The sequence below is a fragment of the Antennarius striatus genome, chromosome 3 (assembly GCF_040054535.1).
Source record: "Antennarius striatus isolate MH-2024 chromosome 3, ASM4005453v1, whole genome shotgun sequence".
NCBI lineage: Eukaryota > Metazoa > Chordata > Actinopteri > Lophiiformes > Antennariidae > Antennarius > Antennarius striatus.
This window is the reverse complement of record NC_090778.1, coordinates 17,302,111-17,328,371: the sequence shown is the minus strand read 5'-3', so window position 1 is coordinate 17,328,371 and position 26,261 is coordinate 17,302,111. Positions and strand designations below refer to the sequence as shown.

Below are 26,261 nucleotides of genomic sequence, written 5' to 3'. Positions count from 1 at the left end.
ATGGTGATCAAGGTCTGGTTCACCTGGACGATGACACGCTGGAATGGCTTGCTACAATGGAGCTGAAGGTCTAAGGACACACGACAGAAGAAGCATGTTTGATTTGGCAAAAGTTTTACGCCAGATGCCCTTCCTGACACGACCCTCTGTATTTATCCAGGCTTGGGACTGGCACAATAAGACAGTGGCTTGTGTCTTCTTGTTGCTACATTGGTGCCAACATGTGATTGGTGCCATTTGTGTGTACGTGTGTGGGTGTAAGTGCATGTGTGTGTGATTAACAGCATAAATTTAACAGCTGATTGGATTCAAAGCTTAAATGATGGCATGGATTTAGGTGGTCTTTTTCCAAACCTTACTATGTAGACACACAATCTTCTCTGCACTGCCTCTGATTGGTTTGGTATGACATTAACTTGCTAAGTGATGAGGACATGACAGGAATAAAGATTTCATGCAGATCACCATAATCATCAAAAAATAACTTGTTTCCACATATTCAAGTGATTAGAATTCAACTATATATCAAAGTAATTTATTTCAAATGACTTATCTTCCAGGTTGTCATGAATTACAATTGTTAGGATCCCTTTTCTTTGACTGCCACATGGGGCGGTGGTGTATTCTCAGACACAACTACAATGCAGCTGTGAGCATGGGAAGTCACCAGCTTTATCTTTCAGTGATCCAAGAATACAATGACCACACATGGCCACTGAGGGGCGCTATGATTCCAGCTCAGCAAAGTTGTTCCTGTTCTATTCTTTCTCTACGTTGTCATATTCATTCATTCATTTTCCACACCGCTTCCTCCGCTCTCTGTTTGAGAAAATTACAGTGCTCACGAAAGCAGAGTGAGAGACCAAACAGAACGGCAGCAGCAACAATAATTTCAATCAAAACCGATCAACATAGATATACTGAAGGACATTCCAAAGATAACAGACAGGTGTTATCACCTGATTCCAGCAATCTGAAGCCAAACTAGAAGATTGTTTCTAGACGATTATAGATTTAAATTAAAAAAAGCAAATAATAATGTTTATTATTTTTGTTTATTTTACAAAAAAAGGACAAAATATTACTGTATTCATTTATCCATTGTATACAGTACTTACATTCATGCTGACAGGCAAATCACTGTTCAGTACTAATTCATAAACACAATATCTTTAACCTAACTATTAATAAATTATTTTTGACATAGTATTGCAGAGTACAATTGTGGTTCGAGACATGCAGACTACTCTTGGCAGAGTAGACTACTTCTATCACAGATTACCTTAAGTGACATGCATTACACATACAAACATGTATTAACAGACTTGACTTTTCTCTTTACTGTATATTTTTTTGATTTTTTAATTTAAACTCCTTGGTATTTTTAATTATTGTTAACAGTTACAAAATAATCAAATATGTTATGAAAAAGTATTTTTTTTATACCATGGACTGAAGAGAATTACTGTAAGTGAAATCCTGATAGTAGAAGATAATAACTAGACCAGGTTGTGGGGTTGATTTGTATGTTTGTGAATGCAATGATATTCTCTTATGTTAGAATTTACAGAGAAGGAACGGTAGAGCAAGATTTAATTACAGAAGGTACCAGAGCATGCCTGAGGCAGAGATAGGCCAGCTCTGTTAAATTTCTGCAGCTGTCCAACCACTCCTGATAGACAGCAGCAATTGAGGATCAAAAATAACTATGAGGGACTGGGAAGCTTCCAATTCATTGGTGGGGGTTGGGGGTCTTTAAGCCAGTTAACAGGTAAAGAAAACCAAAAGCGTGACCACAGCTTCACATAAATGTAGAAACTATGAGAGGTTAAATAGTTACATTTTCAAATAATGTTGTTGATACTGTTGTCAGATGTGATCTTTTCAGTACATTATTTTCCTCAGCAGAATAATGAGATGAATGACCACCAATCCAGTTTCTCTCTCTGTTGGTACAGTTCAAGAGGTGGACGGCTATTTTAGTACTCCGGGTGTGGAATGTGCAGTTGCCAGTGAAGAACACAGAGGACACAGATTGGACCAGGAATTCACCAACTATCCTGGAGCCGCATTTAGCTTTCCACGGCCACTGAATACCCTTCTTTCAAACCTTCACCACCTGACTCACTGTTCACCAGCATCTCAGGAACTAGCGCAGCTACAATGGAGAATGTGGTGATTTTTGACTCACCTGGAAAAGGGAGGGGTTTGAAGACTACCAAGGAGTTTTGGGCTGGAGATGTCATTTTTTCAGAACCCAGTATTGCAGCTGTTGTGTTTGACAGGTAAAGTATTGAATACAAACTGTAGGTGTGAATGCTTATTGTTAGGGAACGTTCTCAAACATGGTCATCACTTGAATATTAATTAATTTCAATTCATCATTGTTTTTATTATACCACCGGATCATGACAAAAAATTATCTCAAGGCACTTTCCAGGTTGAGTTGTTTATTTTTATTCTGTTAAAATGATTTTTCTCTGTTTTCCCGTTTGGGCAGGTCATGAAGTGACAATGGTGCACTTTATAAAAGTTCCTCTGGTGTCAGACATTCTTGTGTAACTAAGTATTAACATCAAAAACAAGCAAACACTAAATAAAAACTCTATCAGGATTAATCATGCCCCATATTCTAGTAACCGTGAGACAAACTAAGACAAGTTTTTTGTGGCAAAAGTGTGAAAGATGACATTTTAACCTTTGGTGTGTGTCAGACAATACTGCTTGAGTGTGATATCCTTTAGTGTCAGACCATTTCATTCATTTTTGAGTTATGACTTTGAAAACATTCATATCATGTATATTAGCTTTGTGTAATATCGGGGTGGAAAAATCAATTTAAAAAAAATAGGTGTGATAGAGTTCAAATACTCTATTCACACAACAAATTGACACTGACATGAAAGTAAACCCCATCCATGTCATTTCATATTTGTCACGTTTACTTATCTATAACAAGTCAAGGTCATTTGATGAACTTGTTTTGGAACTAAGGTCAGTTCAGTTCATTGGAAACCAGAAAAGTTGTGGGAATGCGTCGTCCACAATGTTTTCGGATGTGTGTGATCTTATCTAATATAAAGTAGAACAAATTATATTCATGGTCATCTAGAAGTTTGCTGTAATATAAGGATCATAGCATCTTGTCTCTTCCTTTCTTCTGCAGTCTAACGGAGCGTATTTGCCACAGCTGTTTCCGCAGACAAGAAAAACTACATAGATGCGGTCAGTGTAAATTTGCTTATTATTGTGACCGGACCTGCCAGCGCGCTGGCTGGGCTGAACACAAGCAAGAATGTAGTGCAATCAAAGCTTTTGGCAAAGCACCAAATGAGAACATCCGGTGAGTGAAAAAAGATCAAACTGTGTTCCTTGATTATGTCTACATGTCGTGTAGTATCATGTAGTGCATGTATGTGTGTGTCTATGTGTGTCAGGGTTTTGTTTTTTTGTTGTTGTTTTTTTTGATGAATCAAATAATTTCAAGTACCGTAACTAATTTTCTTCAAAAAATCGATGCGTACAACCACAGTTAATCCACTAAGTGACAAGCAACACTCGATCCTGCCAGAATAATATACTGTATATTACGCATGCTTGGTCTTCATCAACTCAAATTCTTTTCAGTTAGTCTCTACAATATTTACTTTTGAGATAGTAAGTTCTGTTTTGTTCCTCATTACTTGTTTTCAGTCTGGTGGCCCGCATCATGTGGCGTCTTGACAAGGAGGGGAGTCTGATGTCGGACTTGCAGCTGACCACCCTGGATGAACTTGAGGACCACATCGCTGACATGCAAGAGGAAGATTTGAAGGAATTCAAAGTGGACATCCACAACTTTCTGGACTATTGGCCTCGTACAAGCAAGCAGCACACGATTGATGTCATCTCCCATATGTTTGGAGTGGTGTGTTTCTTTGCGTCTCCCATCAGTGACCATCACACATTCTTTTATTATATAATCTAATCTAAAATTTTATTTATAGTTTTTTCGGCACAGTTAGATATTGAGCTGAAGCTAGACCTTTACTCTCACAAACTAAAACTGAGATGTTAATTTTGATTTGCTTCTTTCAGCCAAAGTCGATCATTTCAATGCTTGACACAAACAGCAGCTTACAATGCAATACATATAGGCGTGTTCCTTCATGCCTGACTTCTAGAATGTAATGCGTCATTTAATTTTAATACTGGTCAGATAGCCAGAACATAATGTACCGCATAACAGCAAAGGTTCACTTATATTTATCAGTGAATTTCTGTGCTTTCCATTAACAATACATATTTTGTGCCCTGCAGTTTTATATTATTTTACATTCTATGAAATAGTCAATTGATGTGGGATATTATATCATAAGATGGGTACAATAACCCAAAATTATTTCTAATCAACCTGCTGTCGATTTAGTTTCATCTTGAGATCTCTACATTTTTGAGAAGCAGATTTCTAAAATATAAAAAACCTTTCATCAAATTTCCACAGAGTTGTGTAAACACAAAGTTTTGTCCTCTTTCCGAAAGATTAACTGCAACGGTTTCACAGTGAGTGATCAGAGGGGCCTTCAAGCAGTAGGAGTTGGTCTCTTCCCAAATTTATGTCTGGTGAATCACAACTGCTGGCCAAACTGCACCGTCATCCTAAACCATGGCAAGTAAGTACAAACTATGATATTTAGCATTTCAAATGTCTGCTTTCATGAAGTAGCTCAAAGTTTTACTTTGAGAGTGTTTGTGTTTTATGCTGCTATGCCTTTTGCGTGACTGAGCGTTTGTCAGATTTGGTGTAAAACAGCTTCCTGTTTGTCTTTCAGTCAATCAGCTGTGAATACTATGTTTCATTCTCAACAGAGGTGCGTAACCTCACCCGAAGGCTTTCTAAGTGCTATCTGAGCACTACTGACAGTGATATTAAAACGTAATCGTCTTATTATAACCTTATCCTTCCCCTGACCCTGTCCATTGTCAGTCAACCTGTAGTCGTCCAATGGGCTGCAGGCTTGATGTAACTACAGCAGGGACACCGTCTGCGAGAGCTGCACAAGTGCATTGTGGAACCTTGGCTTTCATTTCTAGAATTTTTGAGAACAGACAGGCAAAAGCAGAACCAGAGGGCTGTGTGTTTGCACAGAGGCTAGACTCCTGCTAACGTCCCTCGACATGGAGTGTGTCTTCTTCTTGAGGAGACCAATAATAATGGCATCATTTTTGTTCAAAATACAGCAGCGAGAACGACAAAAACAAAACTTTCTACGCAATCATGTACCTTTACCGTTACATGGTGACTGATGACATTCTTGGTTTACTTCCATCTTTGAGTTAATGTGCTGTTTGTGTTAGCAACTTTTCATTTGTATGGAGGATGATTTGGTGGTGTTAGCACTTCCACCACAGCTCAGCGATGGAACAATCCCACCAATTACAGCTTAGTAACAGAGCCCTGCTATGAGCTAGTGGTGTAAAAGCCGCTAAAGACAGAGAACATTCCAAATTCTGCCTCTCACCCTGTGGTTGATGTTTAGTTTTTCATGTTGTAGATGCTATGCTCACGCAGGCTGTGTGGCTAATCTAACCAAATCATATCAGATTTAACCCAACTTCATGAATGCTCTCATCTTTATTTACCATCTCTCGAGAGGTATTTGATTTTTCTCTCCCCACTTCTATATATCCAAAAAACTACATCTCTAACTGTCCACTCAAACTTTAACTCATGTGCAACAGGTTTTTCACTTTGAGTGTTTGTCTGTGCGTGGCACTGCATATTTGTCGTCCATCCCAGCACAGGTGGTGTGTAAGAGTGTACTGTTTTGCTCTTGTAAGAGGTCACCTTGGATTCGTTTAGTTTGCCTCTATCACCATGTAACACTGGACTAAAACAATATTCCAAAGAAGGCAATATTAAGGGAGAGAAATTGTTAAACTTTACAGTTAACTGAATTAGAATTTAAACGTATCCACCCAAATGGTCTAATGTGTATAAAATATTCTGTTGAACTATATATCTCAAGATAACATGTTTAATTTAGAAAATGGGAACAAATGCATGAATTAAACTTTTTCACAAGTGTGAAATAATCTTTTCAACGTTCATTAATATCCACTATATCCAACCTTGGACTGTATTGACTTAACTGAGACCTATACTAGGAAATAGGGTTTCACAATCACTATAATCACTGTTATTCATCCTTAGGATTGAGCTGCGTTCTCTGGGTAAAATTTCAGAAGGAGAAGAGTTGACTGTAGCTTATGTGGACTACTTGAATTTATCAGAGGAGAGACAAAGACTGCTGAAAACACAATACTTCTTCGACTGCACATGCGATAACTGCAAAAACTGCAGTAAAGACGATTTGAAGTTGGCAGGACGAGAAGTGGACGAAGTAAAGGTTTGTGTTTGTGTTCAAGTCTGTCTTTGTTTTTAATGTCTTAATGAATATATCACACTTAACAGACAGAAACAACAAAACCCTGTCTCTGTAGTTAGTATTGATATAAGGTCAGATTTGAAATGCGAGTAGCAGAGCGATTCTGGCTATTTTAAGAAAAGATAACTCCCAAAGGAGTTCCATCCATCCATCCATTTTCCACCGCTTATCCATAGTCGGATCGCGGGGGCAGCAGCTTCAACAGGGAGCCCCAAACTTCCCTTTCCCCGGCCACATCCACCAGCTCTGACTGGAGGATCCCAAGGCGTTCCCAGGCCAGTGTTGAGATATAATCCCTCCACCTGGTCCTGGGTCTGCCCCAAGGTGTCCTCCCAGCTGGACGTGCCAGGAACACCTCCCTAGGGAGGCATCCCGGAGGCATCAACACCAGATGACCAAACCACCTCAGCTGACTCCTTTCCACACGAAGGAGCAACGACTCTACTCTGAGCCCCTCACGAACAGCAGTGTTTCTCACCCTATCTCTAAGGGAGTCACCAGCTATGCGCCTGAGAAAGCTCATTTCAGCCGCTTGTATCCGCGATCTCGTTCTTTCGGTCATGACCCATCGCTCATGACCATAGGTTATAGGAACGAAGATTGAACGGTAGATGGAGAGCTTTGCCTCTCGACTTAGCTCCCTCTTTGTGACAACAGTGCGGTAAAGCGACTACAATACCGCTCCTGCTGCCCCAATTCTCCATCCAATCTCACGTTCCATTGTTCCTTCACTCGTGAACAGGACCCCAAGTTACTTAAACTCCTTCACTTGTGGAAGGACCTCATTCCCCACTCGGAGAAGGCAGTCCACCGGTTTCCTGCTGAGGACCATGGCCTCAGATTTGGAGGTGCTAATCCTCATCCCCGCCGCTTCACACTCGGCTGCAAACCGGACCAGTGAGCGCTGCAGGTCACAGGCTGATGATGCAAACAGGACCACATCATCTGCAAAAAGCAGCGATGCAATCCTCAGGCCACCAAACTGTAACCCCTCCTCACCATGACTACGCCTCGATATCCTGTCCATGAAAATCACGAACAGAATTGGTGATAAAGCACATCCCTGGCGAAGGCCAACAGCTACTCGGAACAAGTCCGACTTACTGCCGAGAACCCAAACGCAGCTCTCACTTTGGGCGTACAGGGATTGGATGGCCCTGAGGAGAGGCCCCCTCACCCCATACTCCCGCAGTACCTCCCACAGTATATCCCTGGGGACCCGATCGTACGCCTTCTCCAAGTCTACAAAACACATGTAGACTGGATGGGCATACTCCCAAGCCCCCTCTAGGATCCCTGTGAGAGTAAAGAGCTGGTCCGTTGTTCCACGACCAGGACGGAACCCACATTGTTCCTCCTCAATCCGAGGTTCGACTATCGGCCAGACCCTCCTTTCCAGCACCTTGGAGTAAACTTTCCTAGGGGCGCTGAGGAGTGTGATGCCCCTGTAGTTGGCACACACCCTCTGGTCCCCCTTTTTAAAAAGAGGACCCACACCCCAGTCTGCCACTCTTTCGGCACTGTCCCAGACTTCCACACATTGTTAAAGAGGCGTGTCATCCATGACAGCCCCTCAACACCCAGAGCCTTCAGCATTTCCAGGCGAATCTCATCAACCCCCCGGGGCTTCGCCACCGTGAAGTTGTTTAACTACCTCGGTGACTTCGCCCCAAGAGATTGACTCGGATCCCCCATCATCCTCCAGCTCTGCCTCTGTAACAGAGGACGGGTCAGTTGGGGTAGTTGGATTCAGGAGTTCCTCAAAGTGTTCCTTCCACCGACCGACAACCTCCTCAGTTGAGGTTGTCGGTGAGTTGTGTCCCATCCTTGCTGTACATGACACTCCACTGAGGTAATTTGATACTGTCTGTGTCTAATTCTGTGAAGCACAGGGCTTTGGTCTGTGATCATCTGCTTTAGCAGGTTAAAAGTCATCTTGATACAAACTAATCAGGCAGTGACTCAAAGAGGGCAAATATATGTTGACTTTGAAAACAGAATTTATGCTATCTTCAGCATGTTTATACTTGGGCAGTTCATCAATATCTTCTTATTAAAATCTTCAAATCTTAGCCATCAGAGGAGCAGGTGAAAGAAGCAACAGATTACTGCTTTCAAATGCTGGAGAAGATGGACAAAGCTCGACTAAATGGAGACTACCATGAGGTATTGTCTTGCAATCACACATAATACCGAGTGAAAACTAGATAAAAGAAATTTTAAGTCTAACAACTGACATTTTTTTGTGCTTCCGTTGCAGTTGGTAAAAATCTGCAGAACCTGCATAGAAAAAGCAGAGCCAATTTTGGCTGACACTCACATCTACCTGCTCAGGATTTGGAGCACGCTGAGTGAGGTCCAAGCTTACCTGCAGTACTTTAATGATGCTGCTGAGTATGCACGTAAAATGGTGGACGGATATGTGTGAGTACAAAGACACCAAGCTATTTGTCACATTCTGTACATTTCTTTAGAGTGAAATATGAATAAAACAAGATCTCATCTATCCCACAGAAAACTATACCCTCCCAATAATGCTGCTCTGGGTATGGCCGCTATGCGAGCGGGAGTGAATCACTGGCAGGCGGGACAGATAGAGGTTGCCCATGGGATGATCTGTAAGGCCTACGGAATTCTTCTGGTCACTCATGGACCAACACATCCCATCACCAAGGACCTGGAGGTGAGAACACGAAGCCTGGAAAGCCTGAATACAAAATCAAATTTAGATGTCACAACCGTCACTGCCTTGGCTAACATGTTCTGGCCATGCCAAGTTAGCCCTAAAAATTGTGTTTTTGGCTAAATTTGAATTGAAATGACAAGTACACACAATACACATATTTCTAATGGTTTGCTTGTAAAGACATAGCCAATATCTAAATTTAAGACCTACTGCAAACTGCAGTTAACTCATGGGTGAAAATGAAAGCCCTAATATTTCCCTCTTGATATGTCCGTAGGCAATGCGTATGCAGACAGAGATGGAACTGAGGATGTTCAAGCAGAATGAATATGTTTACCACAGTATGAGAGAAGCTTCTCTGAAGAATAAACCAATGACCATGATGCATGAACCAAAGTCTGTGGAGGAGGGAATCAAGAATCTCTTCCACCGGAAAAAATAATATCAGGACTTAAGTCATTCAAAGATCCATAAAACCATTGTGTTATTTACTCTTAGCAGTTTCCAGAGTGTTTGTGTGCAAGTCCACTCATTATCCACAGGTCCCATTTTGTTTTAGTTGCACTTTTTATGAAAGAATGTCACTTTGAGCTTCTGCATCGTTTTTATACTTCAGTTATTTTGGCCTGCTTACTGATGTCAGATAATCATGTTTTGACGGATACACTTTTAACTCTGATGGAACTAGTTTTAGTGTATTGTAAGAATAAACCAGTTTTCATTTCTTATCAAAGCAGGTCATAATTTACCAGTATGCATTGCTCTAACCATGAAAAAGATTAAAGGCAAAATTCTAGCCCCAATTAATAATTTGCAAGTGTGGCATCATGTTGTGCTGACTTTATGATTACACTCCATTTGCTGTCATATCTTTTTTCCCTTCATTCTCAGGCTGGATTTATGAACTTATTTTTCGTTTTGATTACTGTAGTTGTAGCTTGATGCCATTTTCACTGTACGTGATTAATCATTAACAAGTACATTGATTTTGTGTTAGTGACTGATCGTAGACTGACTATAGATATGATTTTACTTTCCAGTTATTGTATAAATGAAATAAAACTTTAATCTATATAAGCAGCATTGCTCCACTGTAAAGAGTATTGACCAGCAGTGCTATTATTTCTCTTTTGTCGTAGTTAGGCTACAGTAAGGTGCTTCAGTCTTGTAAAAGGTGCAACACTGAAGATGGGTATCTTAAAGCATTGAGGGTGATCTATGCTGAGCAGCATTTCAATGCATGGCTATAAAAATAATGAACAAAATACATTCAACCTGTTATTTTGTCTGTTTTTTAGTCAAACACTGGTGGGTTTAAGAAGTTATTATCATTGATTCCGAGAGAGAATACACCAAACTATTCTGGTGTGTATTTTAACAATACACTATACAGTGTATTCTTAAAAACCTTGACTCATCTTTTCACTGACAAGCTAACACCTGCTTGTATAAACTATACAATTCCCAAGTAGACAAGAAATCGAGGAGGAATAGGGGACAATTTATATTAATATACATATGCGCGCGCTCGCACACACAAACACACACACACACACACACACACACACACACACACACACACACACACACACACACACACACACACACACACACACACACACACACACACATACCTATTATTACTCCTCCTACCGGGGACTAATAAAGGGATCTTTAATCCTTAATAACACATAGAGCTTTACATTAACTTTGACTGAATGATTTTACTTTTTAAAATCATGAATGTCAGTCTTCCCAGTAAATTACCAATTATTTGGTCTTTTAGTTGACACTGATCTATAGGATGTATCTAAACTTCCTGTAAATCTTTCACACACAGTGTAATTGTCTGCTTTTCCAGTGTCACAACCTGCCCTGCTCATGAATATACTGGATATGCACGAGAGAATGCTCCACTTGAGACCTCTTAAATTCCTTATAGATTAGCCAGTAGGTAATACTAGTATGACCTCAGAATTTTGTTTTACACTTGTGTATGATGACATTAAAGCTATCCTATTCTATTCTATTCTATTCTATTCTATTCTATTCTATTCTATTCTATTCTATTCTATTCTATCCTATTCTGTTCTATATAGCACGACAGGGCATTATATCTTCCCATTCACAAAAAAATAAAAAGACCTCATTATATAGTATACACATTTTCCCCACCTCCCAGCAAGTTTATACAGCATCCATGATTTTATTGTCATGAAAAAAGTCTGGTCAAAAGATCAGACTTTTTTGGGTGAATTTTATGAAAGACAAATTGTGCCCCCTGCTGGTGATCTTTGAATTAAACATCCAAGTTAATGTTCACGAAGTCAATGACTATAACAATCTGCATAACAAGGTAAAATACTCGTGCAAAATTTGGTAAAAAGAAACAATGCTACTCCTACTATTTTGTCTTTTATTACTATCCCCAGGTGCAAACAGACATTCACATGCGTTTACTTATCCTCTTGTAAACAATGCCACCAAGAGTCATAGTCTGGGAAGAAAACAACAACAACAACATAAAAAGTTCATATTAGCAAGCACATCATGCAACACTGGAGGCATCAATTTTAAAAATTGTGCTTAGTTTACTCACATTAATAATTGTGTTCCCATCCACGAGTTCTGTGACAGACTCAATTCCCTTGAGGGAGGTCTTCAGCTTGTTGCCCTCACGATGTACCACCCCCTGACAAAGCAGAGTACAAGACATGTTTCTAGACCACTATGTAGCAGGATTAAAGACACTCAACTGCAACAGAGAAGATTCTAGCAAGTCAAATGTTATAGCTGTTCTGTATGTCATTAATCCTTACTTTGATTTTCTCCCCAGTAAGGGTTTCTAGGTCTGCCTCTTTTCCGATGGTGAAGGTATTGACAAGAACCTTTGACCCAGTAGTGACCGTCACTTTGAAGTCGTCACCATTCTCCTCGATCTCAGAAATGCTTTTGATGTCTTTGCCTTTCTGGATGAGGTCATCAGGGAGACCTAATTCAGAAAAGTAAAAACCATAACAACTACAGTATTGTGAAAATTCAGAAGCCAAAAAAAAAAAAAGAAAAAAGGGAAGAGTCAAAGAAAACTGAATTCTCACCAATTGCCTTCATGAAAGGCTCAAAGTTCTCCTGAGACTCCAGCTGGTACTTTCCAGAGAAAGACATGGTGACAGGCAGTGAAGGTGAGGGGAAAGTTTGTTAATAGCCCGTTTTATACTTTGTAACTCCAGCATGGTGATCATTAACTAAAGGTGTCTCCAATTAAAACAACTCTAGCCATCTTTTGACACGGCTTGAAGATAAGAACTGACAGTAGAATAGAGGTGCACAGTGACCGATGTAGGAAAGATAACACTTTATGCAGAGGCAAAAACATATTCTGAAACTTTTGTAGAATATGTGTTCAATTATTTTGAAAGTTTTTTGTCATACACACATATTAAGGTGTTGCCCATTAAGGACAAACATAAATGTAAAACTATTTAAAACTAACCACCAACAAGGCCTATAGTCACGATCAGATTCTCTTTAACAAATTTCTTTCAGAAGAGACATAATTTTTAGAGATTAAAAAGTCATTAAAATATAATTTATAAATTCATATTCTCTGTGTTGGCACACTGCACAGTGAGATGATGTAGCATGTTAAAATGCTTGAATTGGATTAATTACTATGCACAGCATGCTGGCTTAGTGCCCTGAAAGCCAAATTGGCAATATTAAAGATTGTAATGCCAGACGAGCTATTTCAGACTGCCCTCAACCTTTGCATTTTATCATTCAGTCATTGTGTAAATGCTGAAATTGTATATCATGATGTACGTCATGTGTTTAGAAAATCTCAGCATATTAATCTCCAGCATTAACAGAGGAATCAATAACAAACAAGAATGATGTCATCATGGATCACGGTGGGATGTTTTAACTCCTGGGACTGGTGTGGATGGCAGAGAGGATGGCAGCAAGGATCCCTCCTGGCTTGTCGAATCAGAGAAAACCTTTTGCCATCACACTGCATCCAGTAGCCATCTAGCTAGAAGGCTGCAGAATAATGATGAGTGCCTGTGTGAGCACAATGGGATCGTTCTGCCTCGCTGTATGTTGAGAATGATAAAGGCTGAGAGTCCAAGACCATAAAGCACGGGGACAGTTCATGTTGTTTGTTGGCCTAATGACCTAGAAGTAGAAAAGGAAGCTTTGTGCACAGAGTGTCCTGCAAGGTGGATGAGAGGCTCACCAGGACATTACCAGGACATTAAAACACGACAATCTAAATAAATTAGAACTCATTCAATACAGCCTATCCCAGACAGACGACATCTCCACGGACGTGTAGACTCAGGAATCTACCAGGCAAAGGAAATACTGCACAAACTGCTTTGTTGTTGTGTAAAAAATATATGTATATAATTTTTTTTCGGCTGGTCAATATTTTTTTTTCCAGCTGGTAATTAATAAACGCTTTCAAAGTTTGAACTACACACTACATTTGATTCCAAAGGCAGTGCACTTTACTCAGATGTCAGTGCTCGAGATAACCTTCATGAAGGAAATGCAAGAGCTTTCACAGAGCCGGATGGAGCAAGAGGTAGATGTATGATAAAAGAATGTAATCAGGGATGGAAATGTCAATTAGGTCACTAATGCTTCATCGGTTAATTCCTTTCATCAGTGTCCTTTTTTAAAATCTATTGCATTTATGGTTAATTATTTGGTGTTCACTATCAATCAAGAGTTTATGGTCATGAATTTAACTAAAAATGGATCAAAGGTGACGCCAAGTGAGATAAGTGTTTAACACTGTTGCAACAGTGATTTACCGCTGGTATCAATGAATGACCATGAAAGCATGCACAGACACACACACACAAACACACACACACGCACACACACATGCACACACACTCTGGTGCTCAGTGCCATCTGACACAGAATTATGCAAACTTGAACATTTGATAAAGATAGCTTTGAACGTGTGGTGATAATGGAATACAGTGTTAGATTAAAGCCTGATAAGTTTTATGATGACACACTGTTTAATGATTAATACTTGTAGCTATTGTAAATACAGCTGAGCACATCTAAAATAAAAAAACGGCAACACTTCATACACTCTCAAAACTTTATTTCAACATGCAGCTATCTATTTTCATAAATAAAAATATATTGACAAATCCCTTCTACAGACGTACTGCAGGAAAGATTGGAAATGATGACACAAACAAATACAACCATCTGAACTAAATCTTCAAATCCTAGTTTGTCTCTACAGTTGAAGAGCTTCCCACTAATCCTCCGTGTCAGAAGCGGGTCATTGGTGAATTCGATGAGTGTGACCAGCCAGATGCAGAAGCTTGAAGATGATGTCACTGGGATCGCTGCTTTCAAATTGGCTAGTTTGGTTGTCTCCGTCCTCCTCAGTGAGGCAGGATTGGTCCATGGTGCAGCTTTCTATGGCAACACATCAACAGAGAAGGAATTACAACTGAGAACGTAGCTTTGTGTTATCATTGTGTCACTGTTTACAATATGTTTATATCATGCGGCTGATATCACAGTGATTAAATGAAGCAAACAAAAATGTACTATGCCCCTCATTTAAGGGTATTACAAACAGCTTATATACAGCTGACGATGGCCCTATTTCCCATATAGTGTTTTCCATTGTAATTAGTTTATCAGGTCAAAGTCGGTGCAAGAAAAGAATGATAATCGACAATCACAAAGATCAATTTTGCATGCAGGTGGGAAAATTAACAGCCAATTTAGGTTGACTGAACCATTTGCATCCAGTTTTACTTCCACTTACCCAACTTTCATGCTACTTTCTACTTTTGACAGCATTCGCTTCTTTACTGTACTTCATTCATTCAGTTTTAAACAACTATCAATTGAATCTACTATGATGTAGTGCTAAAAAGTAAATTGAACCACTCAGTAATGTATACAAAAACAGGAATCAGCAACACTTTGTTCAGCTTACAGGCTAAAATGTTATTTTCATAGTAATCTAATGAAACGTTTGCATACACAATGAGTGTTTCAATTCACGTACAGTTTCCAGTATTAATGTCTGTGTCAATTTTCAAGGTAAGACTTTTACATTTATGGGAGTACTCGGTAAATAATCTGAGTGTGAATTGATTTAGGTCCTGACCTGCATCACAGCAGAGTCCTGAAGCAGCACAGCGTCCTCCCTCGGATCCACAGGGTCTTCCTCCGGCCTGGCAAGGGGTGAGCAGGTAGTTCTCCTCCATGCAGTGAGATGTTTCTGGGGAGCCCAGGAGGCAGCCAAAGCTTTCCCCGCAACAGATACCGGGGCCGAAGCAGCGTCCCCTGTCTCCAGGGCCACATGACATGCACTGGAGAAGAAATAGTTTCAAGATTATTGAGGTTAAATCAAAGATTCAGAGCAAAGCTGTTTCTGAAGCGAAGTATGAATTCTTTCTTCGTCTTATTTTGCTTGAAAGCTCCAGATCAAGCTTGAATCTTTCCAATGCAGTTATGAGATTGAGTGTTATCATAAAAATATTGATATATTTTTATACTAAAAATATTTTTAATTATGTATTAAGAGTGATCCTTCTTCTGTTAATCATTTCTGTCTTTCTGTTCCCTTTTCCCCAGGTTATGTTTTGATTGTTCCTTATCCAAACAAACGGTGTGAAGATATAAATTATAGCAGAAATATTACAAACACTTTTGAAGTGCTATTTTGACCTACATCAATATCAATTTGTCAGTCTTGTGTGGTTCGAGTTAAATACTTCACAGAGGAAGTTAAAGATGAGTTAATCTCTTCACCTTACGTAGCGGTGCATCCATGATAGATCTCTTCCCTCCGATGGGACAGTTAGAGATGTAACATGCTGAACATACAGACAGAAGAAAAAGAAGGCACACAGACACAGCAGCTCCAGTCATGCTGAGAAAAACAGACAAATGAAACAGTAAAACTAGTTAGTACAAAAAAGAGTCATGACATTTGTTTTAAACTAACCACATTCTGTCAAAACCACACTTACTTAATTTCTCAAACAGCCGATTTCAGGTCTTGGTTCAAGATGTTCTTGGATGCTTCTTCTGTTCTCGGTGCCTCTGGCATGTCTTATATACTTCCACAGATTCTTTTGAGAGTGACAAAGAAACCAAAAATCCACTTAGAGATCCTTAATGAGCCCATTTTAGCTACACTCACCTCCATCAATGAAACTGACCACTGAGCAGGCCAGGTCAAAGGGCCATCCACTTCCGTAGCCAACTTTACTTCTAGTTATTGAGCGTGATTACAGGAGGGCTTGTGGAGCGTGACCATGCATGTCTAAGAAGACAGGACAGTCACAGAGGTCAAGAGGAAGAAGGGGAGGTGAAATTTTTCATTGCACAAATGGATGCTATTGTAGTATAACTTCTGCTCTTATTTTAAAAATAAAACACATTTTAAGAATTATTGTTTCTTTTTTCTTTTTTTCTAGGACAGAAAGACTTTGAAAGCTATGAAGAATTTATGTCTGGATTTTTTTTTTTTCCTATCTGTTGACCACAAAGCACTTTAAACAGTTTTTTGTTGGGTAGGTGTTTGTAAAGAAAAAAAAGGACACACACAAAAAACACACAAAAAGGAAGCTACAAAAACACATACATTATTTTCCATTCTATCGAAAGAATCTTTAATTCTACTCAAGAATTGATGCACACATTGTCCAGGTCTGAGGTTGATTTGTCTCATGACTTAATTAGCACAGCTAATGATCGGCCGTAACCCACAGAAGACGGTTTCACTGTTTCAATGATATGAGCTCAATTACTGCAGGCACCTCCTGGTCAGATAACTGCTACCTCATCTCAATTAAAACATGGCGATGGCATCATCTTCGTTCACTAATTTCTAGCGGACATTGAGTCACGGACGGACTTGACCTTATTTCAGTTTCACACCTCCAGACATATCATAAAACATAACTGAAGTTACCATCTGAAGAGTAACAAGGAAATGAGTGGCTGCGGTGCTGTCATTCCAACAGGAATATAATTACCTCCCAATGACTCCTAATCTAGTTTTGTTTACTTATTTTGTCTTTGTCTGTCACTGTTTGTTGTTTTTTAATAGGCCTCCAAAGTAGTAGGAATGCCTGCAATGCAGGACTGTGCAATCCATTGTGATTATTTATTGCATGTGTTAAGTTTCACATGGCTATATCTCATTGGAGCTTATATGCTGGAACCCACAAGACCTGAAATATGTTCAGCTGAATTGATTTTGTTGCTGTTCAAGAACTTAAAATGGTTTCTATGAAAGTTCTTATTCATTGGCAATAGTTAACCTGCATTAGTTTGAGCTGTATGAAGCTAGAGGACAAAAATAACGACTGCATGCCAAGTTACTGCAGTCAAAAATCAAAAGTAAATTGTTTTCCTGTGCAACATCGTATCTCCTGTCCTGAAATTCCTCCAAAAGTTGTACAAATCCCTATTTCATAGAGAAATGGAGATGTCTATCTAGTGTTTCCTTATTTTTCTGCAGGAAGGCACTAGGCTTGTTGACTTCCTCTCCCCTCCCTTCCTTCCTTCTCTCCGAAGGTACTCATCTGAAAAATGAGAACAAAGTGATTGTTCCTGTTCTCTTTCTTAAGTTACTTCAAATGCTATCTGTGGACAGACGGCTCATTGTCAGGAGAGTTGCAGTGAGTGCAGAATAGATCGCACATACAGGTACAACAGCAGTAGCTGCAAACAGCACTTCATCCACAGCATCACAGACGACACTCTGCTACGCTCAACTGGTAAGTTCCACATGCAGGCTTCACTGCAGCCTCACACAAACTCACTCACATGGCAGTGACTGGCATATGAGGAGGGGCTTCGGTTTTAATGGATTGCTTGGAATGCACAGTGTGGCAAAATACAGACCGGGATCGCTGAACGATGTGCCCAAAAAGATGTGCAGAGGATAAAAGAATGAGATTATGTTAGAGAAGGGAGAAATTTAAACTGGCTGAAAGTGAAACAAATTGCATTTCAGTTAGGATTGGAAAAGAAGGAAGAACTTTCTTATTGTGTTGTGCATGCAGTTCATTTTATCTACACACAACTTAGTACAATATTGAATTCTAATCTTGTCTCCCTGTTATGTGCATTTCCATTATTTATATACATGGAAGAACAATCCCTGTTTTCAGACAGTATGCCTCACTGCTTGAAAAGATTTCAAATTAATATATATATAAGTGGAAAAAATATGATTTGAAATCCCTACACTGATCTTAATCTCATTTTACAAAAATAAAATAAAATAAAATGGAAAGGTGGATTAAATTATCAAAAAATCGGCTTTAAATAAATCTTTCATCATGTTTTAAATGAAGACCAGCAAAATATGTCTTCTTCACAGCAGAATTACTGCATTGTGTTTTTTAAATGAAATATTGTTAAGAAAAATAAATGCATTTTAAGTTGTTCCCACTAACAATGTCTTACTTATTCGCAAAAGTTGTTTGCTACAGATTTTCTACAGTTGGGTTGCTACAGATCTCAGCAGTTTAAAGTACTACAGTATGTTCTGGAGTTGTCAGTTGTCATGTAGAAGTTGCAGAGTTCCACTGTGGGTAGTACCACACATTCTCTCTGGTGACATGTTTATTTATTCAATTCTCCACCTCAGGAATCAGGTTGCTCGAACAGATACAGATTAAAACATCAGTGGAATACAAAGTGGGAACTGCTGTCTGGTTATCAGTAAATAAAAAAACAAAACAACCCAAATGAACAGAGAACAAAAAAAACAGAAGCATAGAAGTGAAAGGTGTGTGGCAGGTAGGAGTGAACATTTTACTGATAACTTCCTAATTCCAGGAGGAGAAGATGTGAGAAAGCAAGAAGTGAAAGGTTTCAGGTTGAACACCAGACTGTTTGCATGATTACATTCCTCACACAGAAGCTTCAGAAAAACAGCCTAATACCACAAACAGAGAACAGACTCAAAGGCGAGTACATACGTCTTCTATTTGGGGGAATATGTGAAGAAACAAACAAACTGGTAAGCAAAAATGATTTCCCGTTACCATTTGAGATAAGTATTCCATTTCCAATTCTGCTTTGTTGCAATTTGTTACAAAACGAGGAAATTATCCAAAATTAAAAACAGTTTCCCAATTTGTGCAGCACTGTTTTTCCTTTCTTCCTAGTTTTAATCATCTCATCATCACTAAATAGTAATTACGTAATTTTGCACCACAATAATACCATATCTACTTCAGAATTAAATAATATTTTGGTGATGACGTAAAGCATCAGTCACTGGACAATTTTTCAATAGATTCATCATTTGTAACAGCAAACATGGCCTCTTCATTACCCACAATGCAACTCACAGAGGGCTCAGAGAATTGATGTGTATATTTTTTTAATTCTTCAGACCAATGCAATGCAATTAATATAATTTCAACGAGGCTTTATGCAACCTTTATCAATGTGCTTATAGTACAGTACTCTCAAAATCCTGTAACTTTTGCTTGTAAAATGGGTGGAGTTCTAATTTCCCAACTGTGTAACAGCACAACAAATCACATCTTTTATCCATCTCTCAGAAAGAAGATGGAAACACACAGAGTCAATTTCTCACCTACAAGTCCTCCTCTCAGAGATGACCTATCACAGGCCTCTCAACACAGCTTCTACTTATATCCAACTCCACTCTTCCTTAAACACCCAAAATTTTCTCCATCTGGATACTCCAGCCAATCCCCAGAGTACACCAGAGATTCTTACAGCGCATTCTGCTCACCTGCTTTGTTTCCCATGCTTGGCTTCAATTATACACAAAAGGAAGGATCGCAGAATCACAAAAGAACTCCTTTAAAAATGGATGCCCAAGGAGGTGAAGCTCCTGGCAGAGGAGCAGAGGAGGAAGAAGAAAGAAAACGTAAGAGGACAGTGGACCTCTCTCTTATCCCCTTTTCCCTTCCCCCACCCATGATGTCTTCCCTGTCTCCCAAGCCCACCTCTGACATGATTGAACTAAACAGAAAGCAACTTCACCACAAACCACCAGGTATGAATCTACCTGTGCAGGTGAAGCAGGAGCCTCTCAGTCCGTCTCCTGTTTGGCCACCCACTCCTTTCCTCACCCAGCCTCCCTACTTCCCATCTCTCAACCACAGTCTCCTCTCACACCCCTTATTCATGCCAGGCCCCACCATGCATCTCTCCCCTGGTTCTTTCTACGCAAGAGAAGACCTCCGTCCGAGACATCGTGGCCGCAATGGACCTCCTCGCGTTGGGACAACCAGTGCTGAAAAGCTCGGTCTCAACATCCACATAGATGACAGTTACTATGTGGACGTCGGGGGAGACCAGAAGAGATGGAAGTGCCGCATGTGTGAGAAGTCCTACACCTCCAAGTACAATCTGGTCACGCACATCCTGGGCCACAACGGCATTAAACCACACGGATGCCACCTCTGTGGGAAGATGTTCAAGCAGCTGAGCCACCTACACACACACCTGCTCACCCACCAGGGAATGAGGCCACATAAGTGTCAAGTGTGCCACAAGGCCTTCACTCAGACCAGCCACTTGAAGAGACACATGATGCAGCACAGTGATGTGAAGCCATACAGGTACACGCTTTGTGATGTGACATTTATTGTTTCTTCTGTTGTTATTGCAATCATATTCTTTCAATCCTAATCCCTTGCACAGCTGCAGTGTGTGCGACAGGGGTTTCGCTTACCCCAGCGAGCTCCGAGCACATGAGCTAAAGCACGAGAAAGGCCAGGAAAATGTGTGTGTGGAGTGTGGTCTGGATTTTCCTACGCTGGCCCAGCTGAAGAGGCACCTGACTGCCCATCGTGGCCCCACCCTGTACAGGTGAACACAAAGGCTGTCTTTTACATCACAAAACTCATCATTTTGTGCCCTTTTTTGCTGAGATCCGATTTGGTTATTTTGATTCACATTCCTAATTAGACACTGAACTGAATTACGAATCATATTAGTGAATCATATTAGTCAGAGAACAAAAGTAGGCAGGGTATTTGTTCGGGGGGATAGGAAGCACTTCACAAGCAGATTATGAACAGCTGACAAATTGTGTGGTTGACGTCGTGTCCCATCTACTTCTCCTGATCACGACAGAACCAAAGCATGCATACATGCAAAAGGACAAATCATTTGCATGCGTGTAAAAGCCTGCATTAAACCCGATCTGACCCTTATCATTCATATCCATGACCTCAAAATAGTTTAAATATTCAACCTAGGACTACATATGAATTTGAAAAGGTTAAATTTTTGAGTTCACACATTCTTGCAGAATAAAATTCATTTGTGTCAAATAAAGTTAAAAAAAACCCCAACTACAGTATTCAGCCTTGTAACATGAATGTTATAAATACCCTAATAATATGTTTGCCTATCCTGAATTGTCTACATGAATTTGTTTTCTGTGGAGAATAGCTTGATCCATGTTCTTTTTGAAGCATCCCACAATGAGACAATTCTGGGTTTGAATCCAGATATGATGATTCATCGTACATATGAACCTTTATGGCACAAACTTTTATTAATTGTAAGTCCTATCAGATATTAAATAAATTTCATATGGAAAAATACATCAGCCTCTGTGTTGCACCATAAAATTAAATACTTATTTCATTTTAATGAAAATCTTGTACTTTTGTCATATGGTAACAAAGGTTACCTTTCAGACAGTTAACCTTTAAGTCTTAATTTAATTAAATTGTTTTTTGGCACTTTTAGCCTTTAATTCAAGCTTTTCTGCACAAGTTGTTTTTGTTTTGTTTTTTTTAACGACTTTTCTGAAAATATCTGTGTTTTCAGTCCGTGTTTTACAGGTGAGCATATAATGAAGTTGACATGTATGATTTGTTGCTCCTGCGTCCTCCCACAGTCCAAAACATGCAATATAGGTGAATCGGTTACTCTAAATTACCCATAAGTGTGAAAGTGAGCATGAAAGGATGTCTGTTTATCGGCCCTGTGATCAATCACTGGCCTGTCTCCAGTGTGCTGTGACAGACTGTGGGTCTGTTGTCGCTGCAGGTGTTCTGAGTGTCAGAAGACTTTCCAGTACCCAAGCCAGCTACAGAACCACATGATGAAACACAAAGACATCCGACCGTACATCTGCAGTGAGTGTGGCATGGAGTTCATTCAGTCACACCACCTGAAACAGCACACGCTCACCCACAAAGTAGGTTTGATCAGCAGGAAAAATGGCGCAGCATGTCCTAATATGTATTGATGTGGGTTGGGAGTGAATTTTCATTAATAATCCGTGTCTCATTTCAAATAGTGAGGTTGAGTGAGTGATTTTAGGAAATGGTCAAAACAACAATCTAAAACTAATTTGTACTTAAATTCAATCTCCTGAAGCTGTTTTAACCAGTTTAGTGCTAGTTGTCAACGGGTTACTTAGGAATTTCAAGGGGTTAATAAGAAAGTGTTTTAAACTGCTTGTCTCACTGATTTTTCACACATTCTTCAGGGGGTAAAGGAGCACAAATGTCGTATCTGTGGACGTGAGTTCACCCTGTTGGCCAACATGAAGCGTCATGTCCTCATCCACACCAATATACGGGCCTACCAGTGCCACATGTGCTTCAAGAGTTTTGTCCAAAAACAGACTCTCAAGGCTCACATGATCGTCCACTCAGACATTAAGCCTTATAAATGCAAGGTGGGTAAAAACGAACATGTTGGGTATACAAATGTTCCAAATACAAAGTTTCCTTAACTACATTTTGATAACTAACATTTAGTTATCAAGAGTTGTTTTAGGGGGTAATAACTAGAGATTTATTTATCTTGACTGATTCATTCATCAACACTCTATGTGCTACCATTACACTATACTGTCTATCAATCAGTGCAGATATATCATAATCAATAACCAAACTCATAATATTTAGGCATAGCAGGTATTAGAAAATATCCATATTTTTGTGGAGGGTCAAGTTAGACCTTGGTGTTTGGTAAAATGATTTAGACGATGACCAGATAGCAGAGAGGCTTTGGGCTGCAGGACCCTCCTTGTCCATAGGAAGGATATCGCCACACAAACTGCCTCTCTAACAATGGCTCCCCCAGCTCCCCCGGAGAACAGGGCCCTCAAATAGATTTCATCTCGCTTTCTCTGCTACTGGAGGGAGCTTCCTGTTTTCTCACGGTCCTCTTGGACAGTTTACAGTCCCTCTCTCCTCCTGAAGGAAAGGACCACCCTAATAAAAAAGAATGCAGAGGAAGGACAGCGCAGGAGTTGCCCTTCCCTGTTCTCCTCCTGGCCCTGTCTCCATGTTGCTTCCTTTCTCTCTTTCTGTTTTTCTTGTGTGTGTGTTTGTGTGTGTGTGTGTGTGTGTGTGTGCGTGCGTGTGCGTGCGTGCGTGCGCGCGCGCGCGTGTGTGTGTGTGTCTGACTGCCTGCACATTCATTCATGATTACGTTTAGATCTACGATTCAGTAATCTGAAAAAAATTGCCACCTAATAAAGGAAGTTTAGCAGAGACATAAAAATATTGGATAGTCTTAACCTTTTGGGGAGTTTTTTGTCCTTAAATATTTGTCACTATAGTCAGTGGTGAAATGCTTATTTCCACAAGTACTGTAATTACTCAGTGAACTACATGTGTCTGACGGGTGGAGAATCATTTGCTACTTTTGAGGTTGAGACACACAGAACATGCCTCTCACGTAGCACACACAATAGAGCACATTTGTTACCGTGCAAAACTTGCTTTTTTAATATTATTATTTTTATTATCATTATTAGTAGTAATAGTAATAGTCGTAGTAGTAGTAGTAGTAATAGCATTACTATATAATAAGAATTAACTTGGGCTTCTGTTTTTGTTTTTTTTTCAGTTATGTGGGAAGGAGTTCAACAGGATGCACAACCTGATGGGCCACATGCACCTCCACTCCGACAGCAAACCCTTCAAATGTCTTTACTGCCCGAGTAAATTCACACTGAAGGGAAACCTCACCAGACACATGAAGGTCAAACACGGCATCCTGGACAGAGGCTTGGATGAAAGATGTAAGGATACACATCATGTAGATGTTATGTGTATTTTTAATGTGAACGTTGCTGGATATAATGACTTACTTATCTGATGTTTCAGTGTTTAGGCAGAGAGAACGCTTGTGCTTGTCCACTCCGGTAGGCCTTCTCACCCACTTCAGCCAAGAAGAACCGTTTGACCTTTCCCAGAAGCCCTCGGGACTGCCCAGCCTCCATCTCTCCCAGTCAGATGGAGAAAGCGTCCCTGGAAGCTCATGTCAGGAGGAGGATGAGGAGAGTTTGTACCGGAGGAGCCGGTACAGCCCTGAGGTGGATCAACATGAATTAGAGGAAAGAGTGGAGTCTCCAGCTCACTTAAGGCCAGAGGGGAACCAGAAGAAAAGGTTTCTGCCTGGTTCCGATGAGCAGACATATGGGAGGGAGTCAGCAGCAGAGGTTCACGTTGTGAATCCTACAAGTGACGAGGTGCTCCTCTGACGGTCCAATAAGGCATCCAAGACCAAATAAATCTGATTTAGAGCTACAGTATGTGTTCAGGTTTACCATGAAACATGTCATAGCCAGCTCTGTGAATATGACTTTGATTTAAAAACTGAAGATCAAAATGAGGAACGAGGTGAGCCAGAGCAAAGTGACCATCAAGAGGATGGTGTAGGTGAAAGGATTAGGTCTGACACAAGCAAACGACAAAGAGTGAGGAAAAGATATTGATTGTTAAGGAAGTAGGATATTGAAAAGGGATTCAGGAGAAATATGGAATGTGTGTGATATAGTAGTTTACTGTAGCATGATAAAAAAAAGAAAATGTGTGACCTGAGCAACTGAAATAAAAAGTGGTGCAGCATGCTGCGTATACAGAAACATATCACTGATGAATCAGTCACTGACAGGGAGTTAATGTGAATTCATGTAAGTCAGGTATTACTTTTTCTTGAAAATAAAATGCAAAGATATATTTAATTTTTACGCAAAACTAACTCAAATATGCTATTTTATTTTTGTTCCATCTTCTTGTTCTCATCTTTGCATCAATAATAAAATCACTAAAATTATTGTGTGTGTTTTGGGTTTATTTTGTTTTTACTTTTGTTTCAGTCTTTGTTTGTGCTTGATATCAATAGGACTTGAGCTTCTTAAATTATTTGGGTATCTTGTCTTTATAAAATAAACTGTGATTTTCTTCTCATATCTGATCTTAATTATTTTAATCCACATTAAATCTTTACAATAATTCTTTGTTAGGCTACTTTTTTGAGGATCTTTGTGTTCTATTTTGTGGCAAATGTAATGAGGTCATTTAAAATGACTCTGCTAGATAATGGTAGAAGTAAAAGCTTGAATGCACGAACATCTGCAATGATCTTCAAATGCGTGAGTTTGGAGGTCTTATAAATTCCACAAAAAACCTTTTGCCTAGTTATTAAATGCTAATGTCCATCTGACACACATTTTACTAAGCCAAAAGTATTTGTTGTGGCTTTCAAAAAATGTGCCTTTGCGTCCTGCTTCTTTTTCAAAGCAGAGGAAGGGGAAGAGAAAACATGTGTCCCCTTCTGTCTTTTAGGACACAGTGGGTGTCCCAGACAAAAGCTTTGTGTCTACATGACTCATACAACATTGTTTCTGTTCATTTCAGAAGAGCTCCTGAAAAAACTGACATGTATAGCTGCCTAGAAATCATTACAAAGTGCATCATATGGGACACATCACACAAATCATAATGTTTAGAAAGTAATTTTAAAAATCAGTTTAAAGTATAATATCCTAAGTGCCATGCCACACTGTGATATCACATGAATCTTACTTCTCCATAGTATTTCAGGTGAGTATGCGAACCATTTATCATCAGATGAAATGCAGAAGAACAGCTTCTCTGTTTCTACCACTGACAATTGTGTCCTGAAGGGTGAAACTGCAAACAGTTTGAGGAAGTTCTCACATCCTCCTCTCTTTTCCTCACATATGTGTTTCAATCCCAACCACTGGCTCAGAGATCAGCCGCAAAGTAGATCCACTGACTGTTTCTCAGCCCCGTGTCACGTAGACACAAACACTGTCATCCATCTTCTAGAAACAGTTAAAATAAAACATGATACGCATTTACAGT

General features: G+C 39.7%; 4 protein-coding genes across 5 annotated transcripts; 2 read left to right on the top strand and 2 right to left on the bottom strand.

Moving 5' to 3' along the window:
* Positions 1-2,022: 2,022 nt before the first annotated feature.
* smyd1b (SET and MYND domain containing 1b) lies at positions 2,023-10,430 on the top strand. Of its 2 annotated transcripts, XM_068310687.1 has the most exons (10): positions 2,023-2,285; positions 3,167-3,343; positions 3,694-3,907; positions 4,522-4,652; positions 4,812-4,850; positions 6,194-6,389; positions 8,502-8,594; positions 8,689-8,852; positions 8,943-9,111; positions 9,392-10,430. In XM_068310687.1, the coding sequence occupies exons 1-10, from the start codon at positions 2,164-2,166 to the stop codon at positions 9,554-9,556; spliced, it is 1,470 nt and encodes a 489-aa protein (XP_068166788.1). In that variant the 5' UTR covers positions 2,023-2,163; the 3' UTR covers positions 9,557-10,430. The 2 variants fall into 2 exon arrangements, with proteins under 2 accessions (XP_068166788.1, XP_068166789.1); XM_068310688.1 differs by lacking the exon at positions 4,812-4,850.
* Positions 10,431-11,513: 1,083 nt separating this feature from the next.
* On the bottom strand, positions 11,514-12,324 carry LOC137592930 (fatty acid-binding protein, liver-type). Its single transcript, XM_068311420.1, has 4 exons — positions 12,213-12,324; positions 11,934-12,106; positions 11,714-11,806; positions 11,514-11,611 (listed from the first exon to the last, which is right to left on the bottom strand). Exons 1-4 carry the CDS (start codon positions 12,277-12,279, stop codon positions 11,561-11,563), a joined length of 384 nt encoding a protein of 127 aa, XP_068167521.1. The 5' UTR covers positions 12,280-12,324; the 3' UTR covers positions 11,514-11,560.
* A 1,981-nt stretch (positions 12,325-14,305) lies between these two features.
* Positions 14,306-16,426, bottom strand: LOC137592521 (isotocin-neurophysin IT 1-like). The gene is made up of 4 exons (XM_068310778.1): positions 16,140-16,426; positions 15,919-16,039; positions 15,272-15,476; positions 14,306-14,565 (listed from the first exon to the last, which is right to left on the bottom strand). Exons 2-4 carry the CDS (start codon positions 16,036-16,038, stop codon positions 14,426-14,428), a joined length of 465 nt encoding a protein of 154 aa, XP_068166879.1. The 5' UTR covers position 16,039; positions 16,140-16,426; the 3' UTR covers positions 14,306-14,425.
* Positions 16,427-17,752: 1,326 nt separating this feature from the next.
* On the top strand, positions 17,753-25,169 carry znf366 (zinc finger protein 366). The gene is made up of 7 exons (XM_068311241.1): positions 17,753-17,897; positions 19,701-20,732; positions 20,815-20,982; positions 22,177-22,327; positions 22,622-22,813; positions 23,995-24,169; positions 24,255-25,169. Exons 2-7 carry the CDS (start codon positions 19,708-19,710, stop codon positions 24,629-24,631), a joined length of 2,088 nt encoding a protein of 695 aa, XP_068167342.1. The 5' UTR covers positions 17,753-17,897; positions 19,701-19,707; the 3' UTR covers positions 24,632-25,169.
* The last annotated feature ends 1,092 nt before the right edge of the window (positions 25,170-26,261 follow it).

What these genes read in the sequence shown, in the direction of transcription:
- LOC137592930 (XM_068311420.1), bottom strand. Translation starts at nt 12,279, where the DNA reads ATGTCTTTCTCTGGAAAGTACCAGCTGGAGTCTCAGGAGAACTTTGAG. An exon ending in TTACTGGGGAGAAAATCAAA is followed by an intron (nt 11,807 to 11,933) that starts GTAAGGATTAAT and finishes CTGCTTTGTCAG; the next exon opens with GGGGTGGTACATCGTGAGGG. An exon ending in ATGGGAACACAATTATTAAT is followed by an intron (nt 11,612 to 11,713) that starts GTGAGTAAACTA and finishes TTTTCTTCCCAG; the next exon opens with ACTATGACTCTTGGTGGCAT.
- smyd1b (XM_068310687.1), top strand. Translation starts at nt 2,164, where the DNA reads ATGGAGAATGTGGTGATTTTTGACTCACCTGGAAAAGGGAGGGGTTTG. An exon ending in GCAGCTGTTGTGTTTGACAG is followed by an intron (nt 2,286 to 3,166) that starts GTAAAGTATTGA and finishes TTTCTTCTGCAG; the next exon opens with TCTAACGGAGCGTATTTGCC. An exon ending in GTCATCCTAAACCATGGCAA is followed by an intron (nt 4,653 to 4,811) that starts GTAAGTACAAAC and finishes TTTGTCTTTCAG; the next exon opens with TCAATCAGCTGTGAATACTA.
- LOC137592521 (XM_068310778.1), bottom strand. Translation starts at nt 16,038, where the DNA reads ATGACTGGAGCTGCTGTGTCTGTGTGCCTTCTTTTTCTTCTGTCTGTA. An exon ending in TGGATGCACCGCTACGTAAG is followed by an intron (nt 15,477 to 15,918) that starts GTGAAGAGATTA and finishes TTTCTTCTCCAG; the next exon opens with TGCATGTCATGTGGCCCTGG. An exon ending in AGGACTCTGCTGTGATGCAG is followed by an intron (nt 14,566 to 15,271) that starts GTCAGGACCTAA and finishes GTGTTGCCATAG; the next exon opens with AAAGCTGCACCATGGACCAA.
- znf366 (XM_068311241.1), top strand. Translation starts at nt 19,708, where the DNA reads ATGGAAACACACAGAGTCAATTTCTCACCTACAAGTCCTCCTCTCAGA. An exon ending in CGTGGCCCCACCCTGTACAG is followed by an intron (nt 20,983 to 22,176) that starts GTGAACACAAAG and finishes TTGTCGCTGCAG; the next exon opens with GTGTTCTGAGTGTCAGAAGA. An exon ending in AGCACACGCTCACCCACAAA is followed by an intron (nt 22,328 to 22,621) that starts GTAGGTTTGATC and finishes CACATTCTTCAG; the next exon opens with GGGGTAAAGGAGCACAAATG.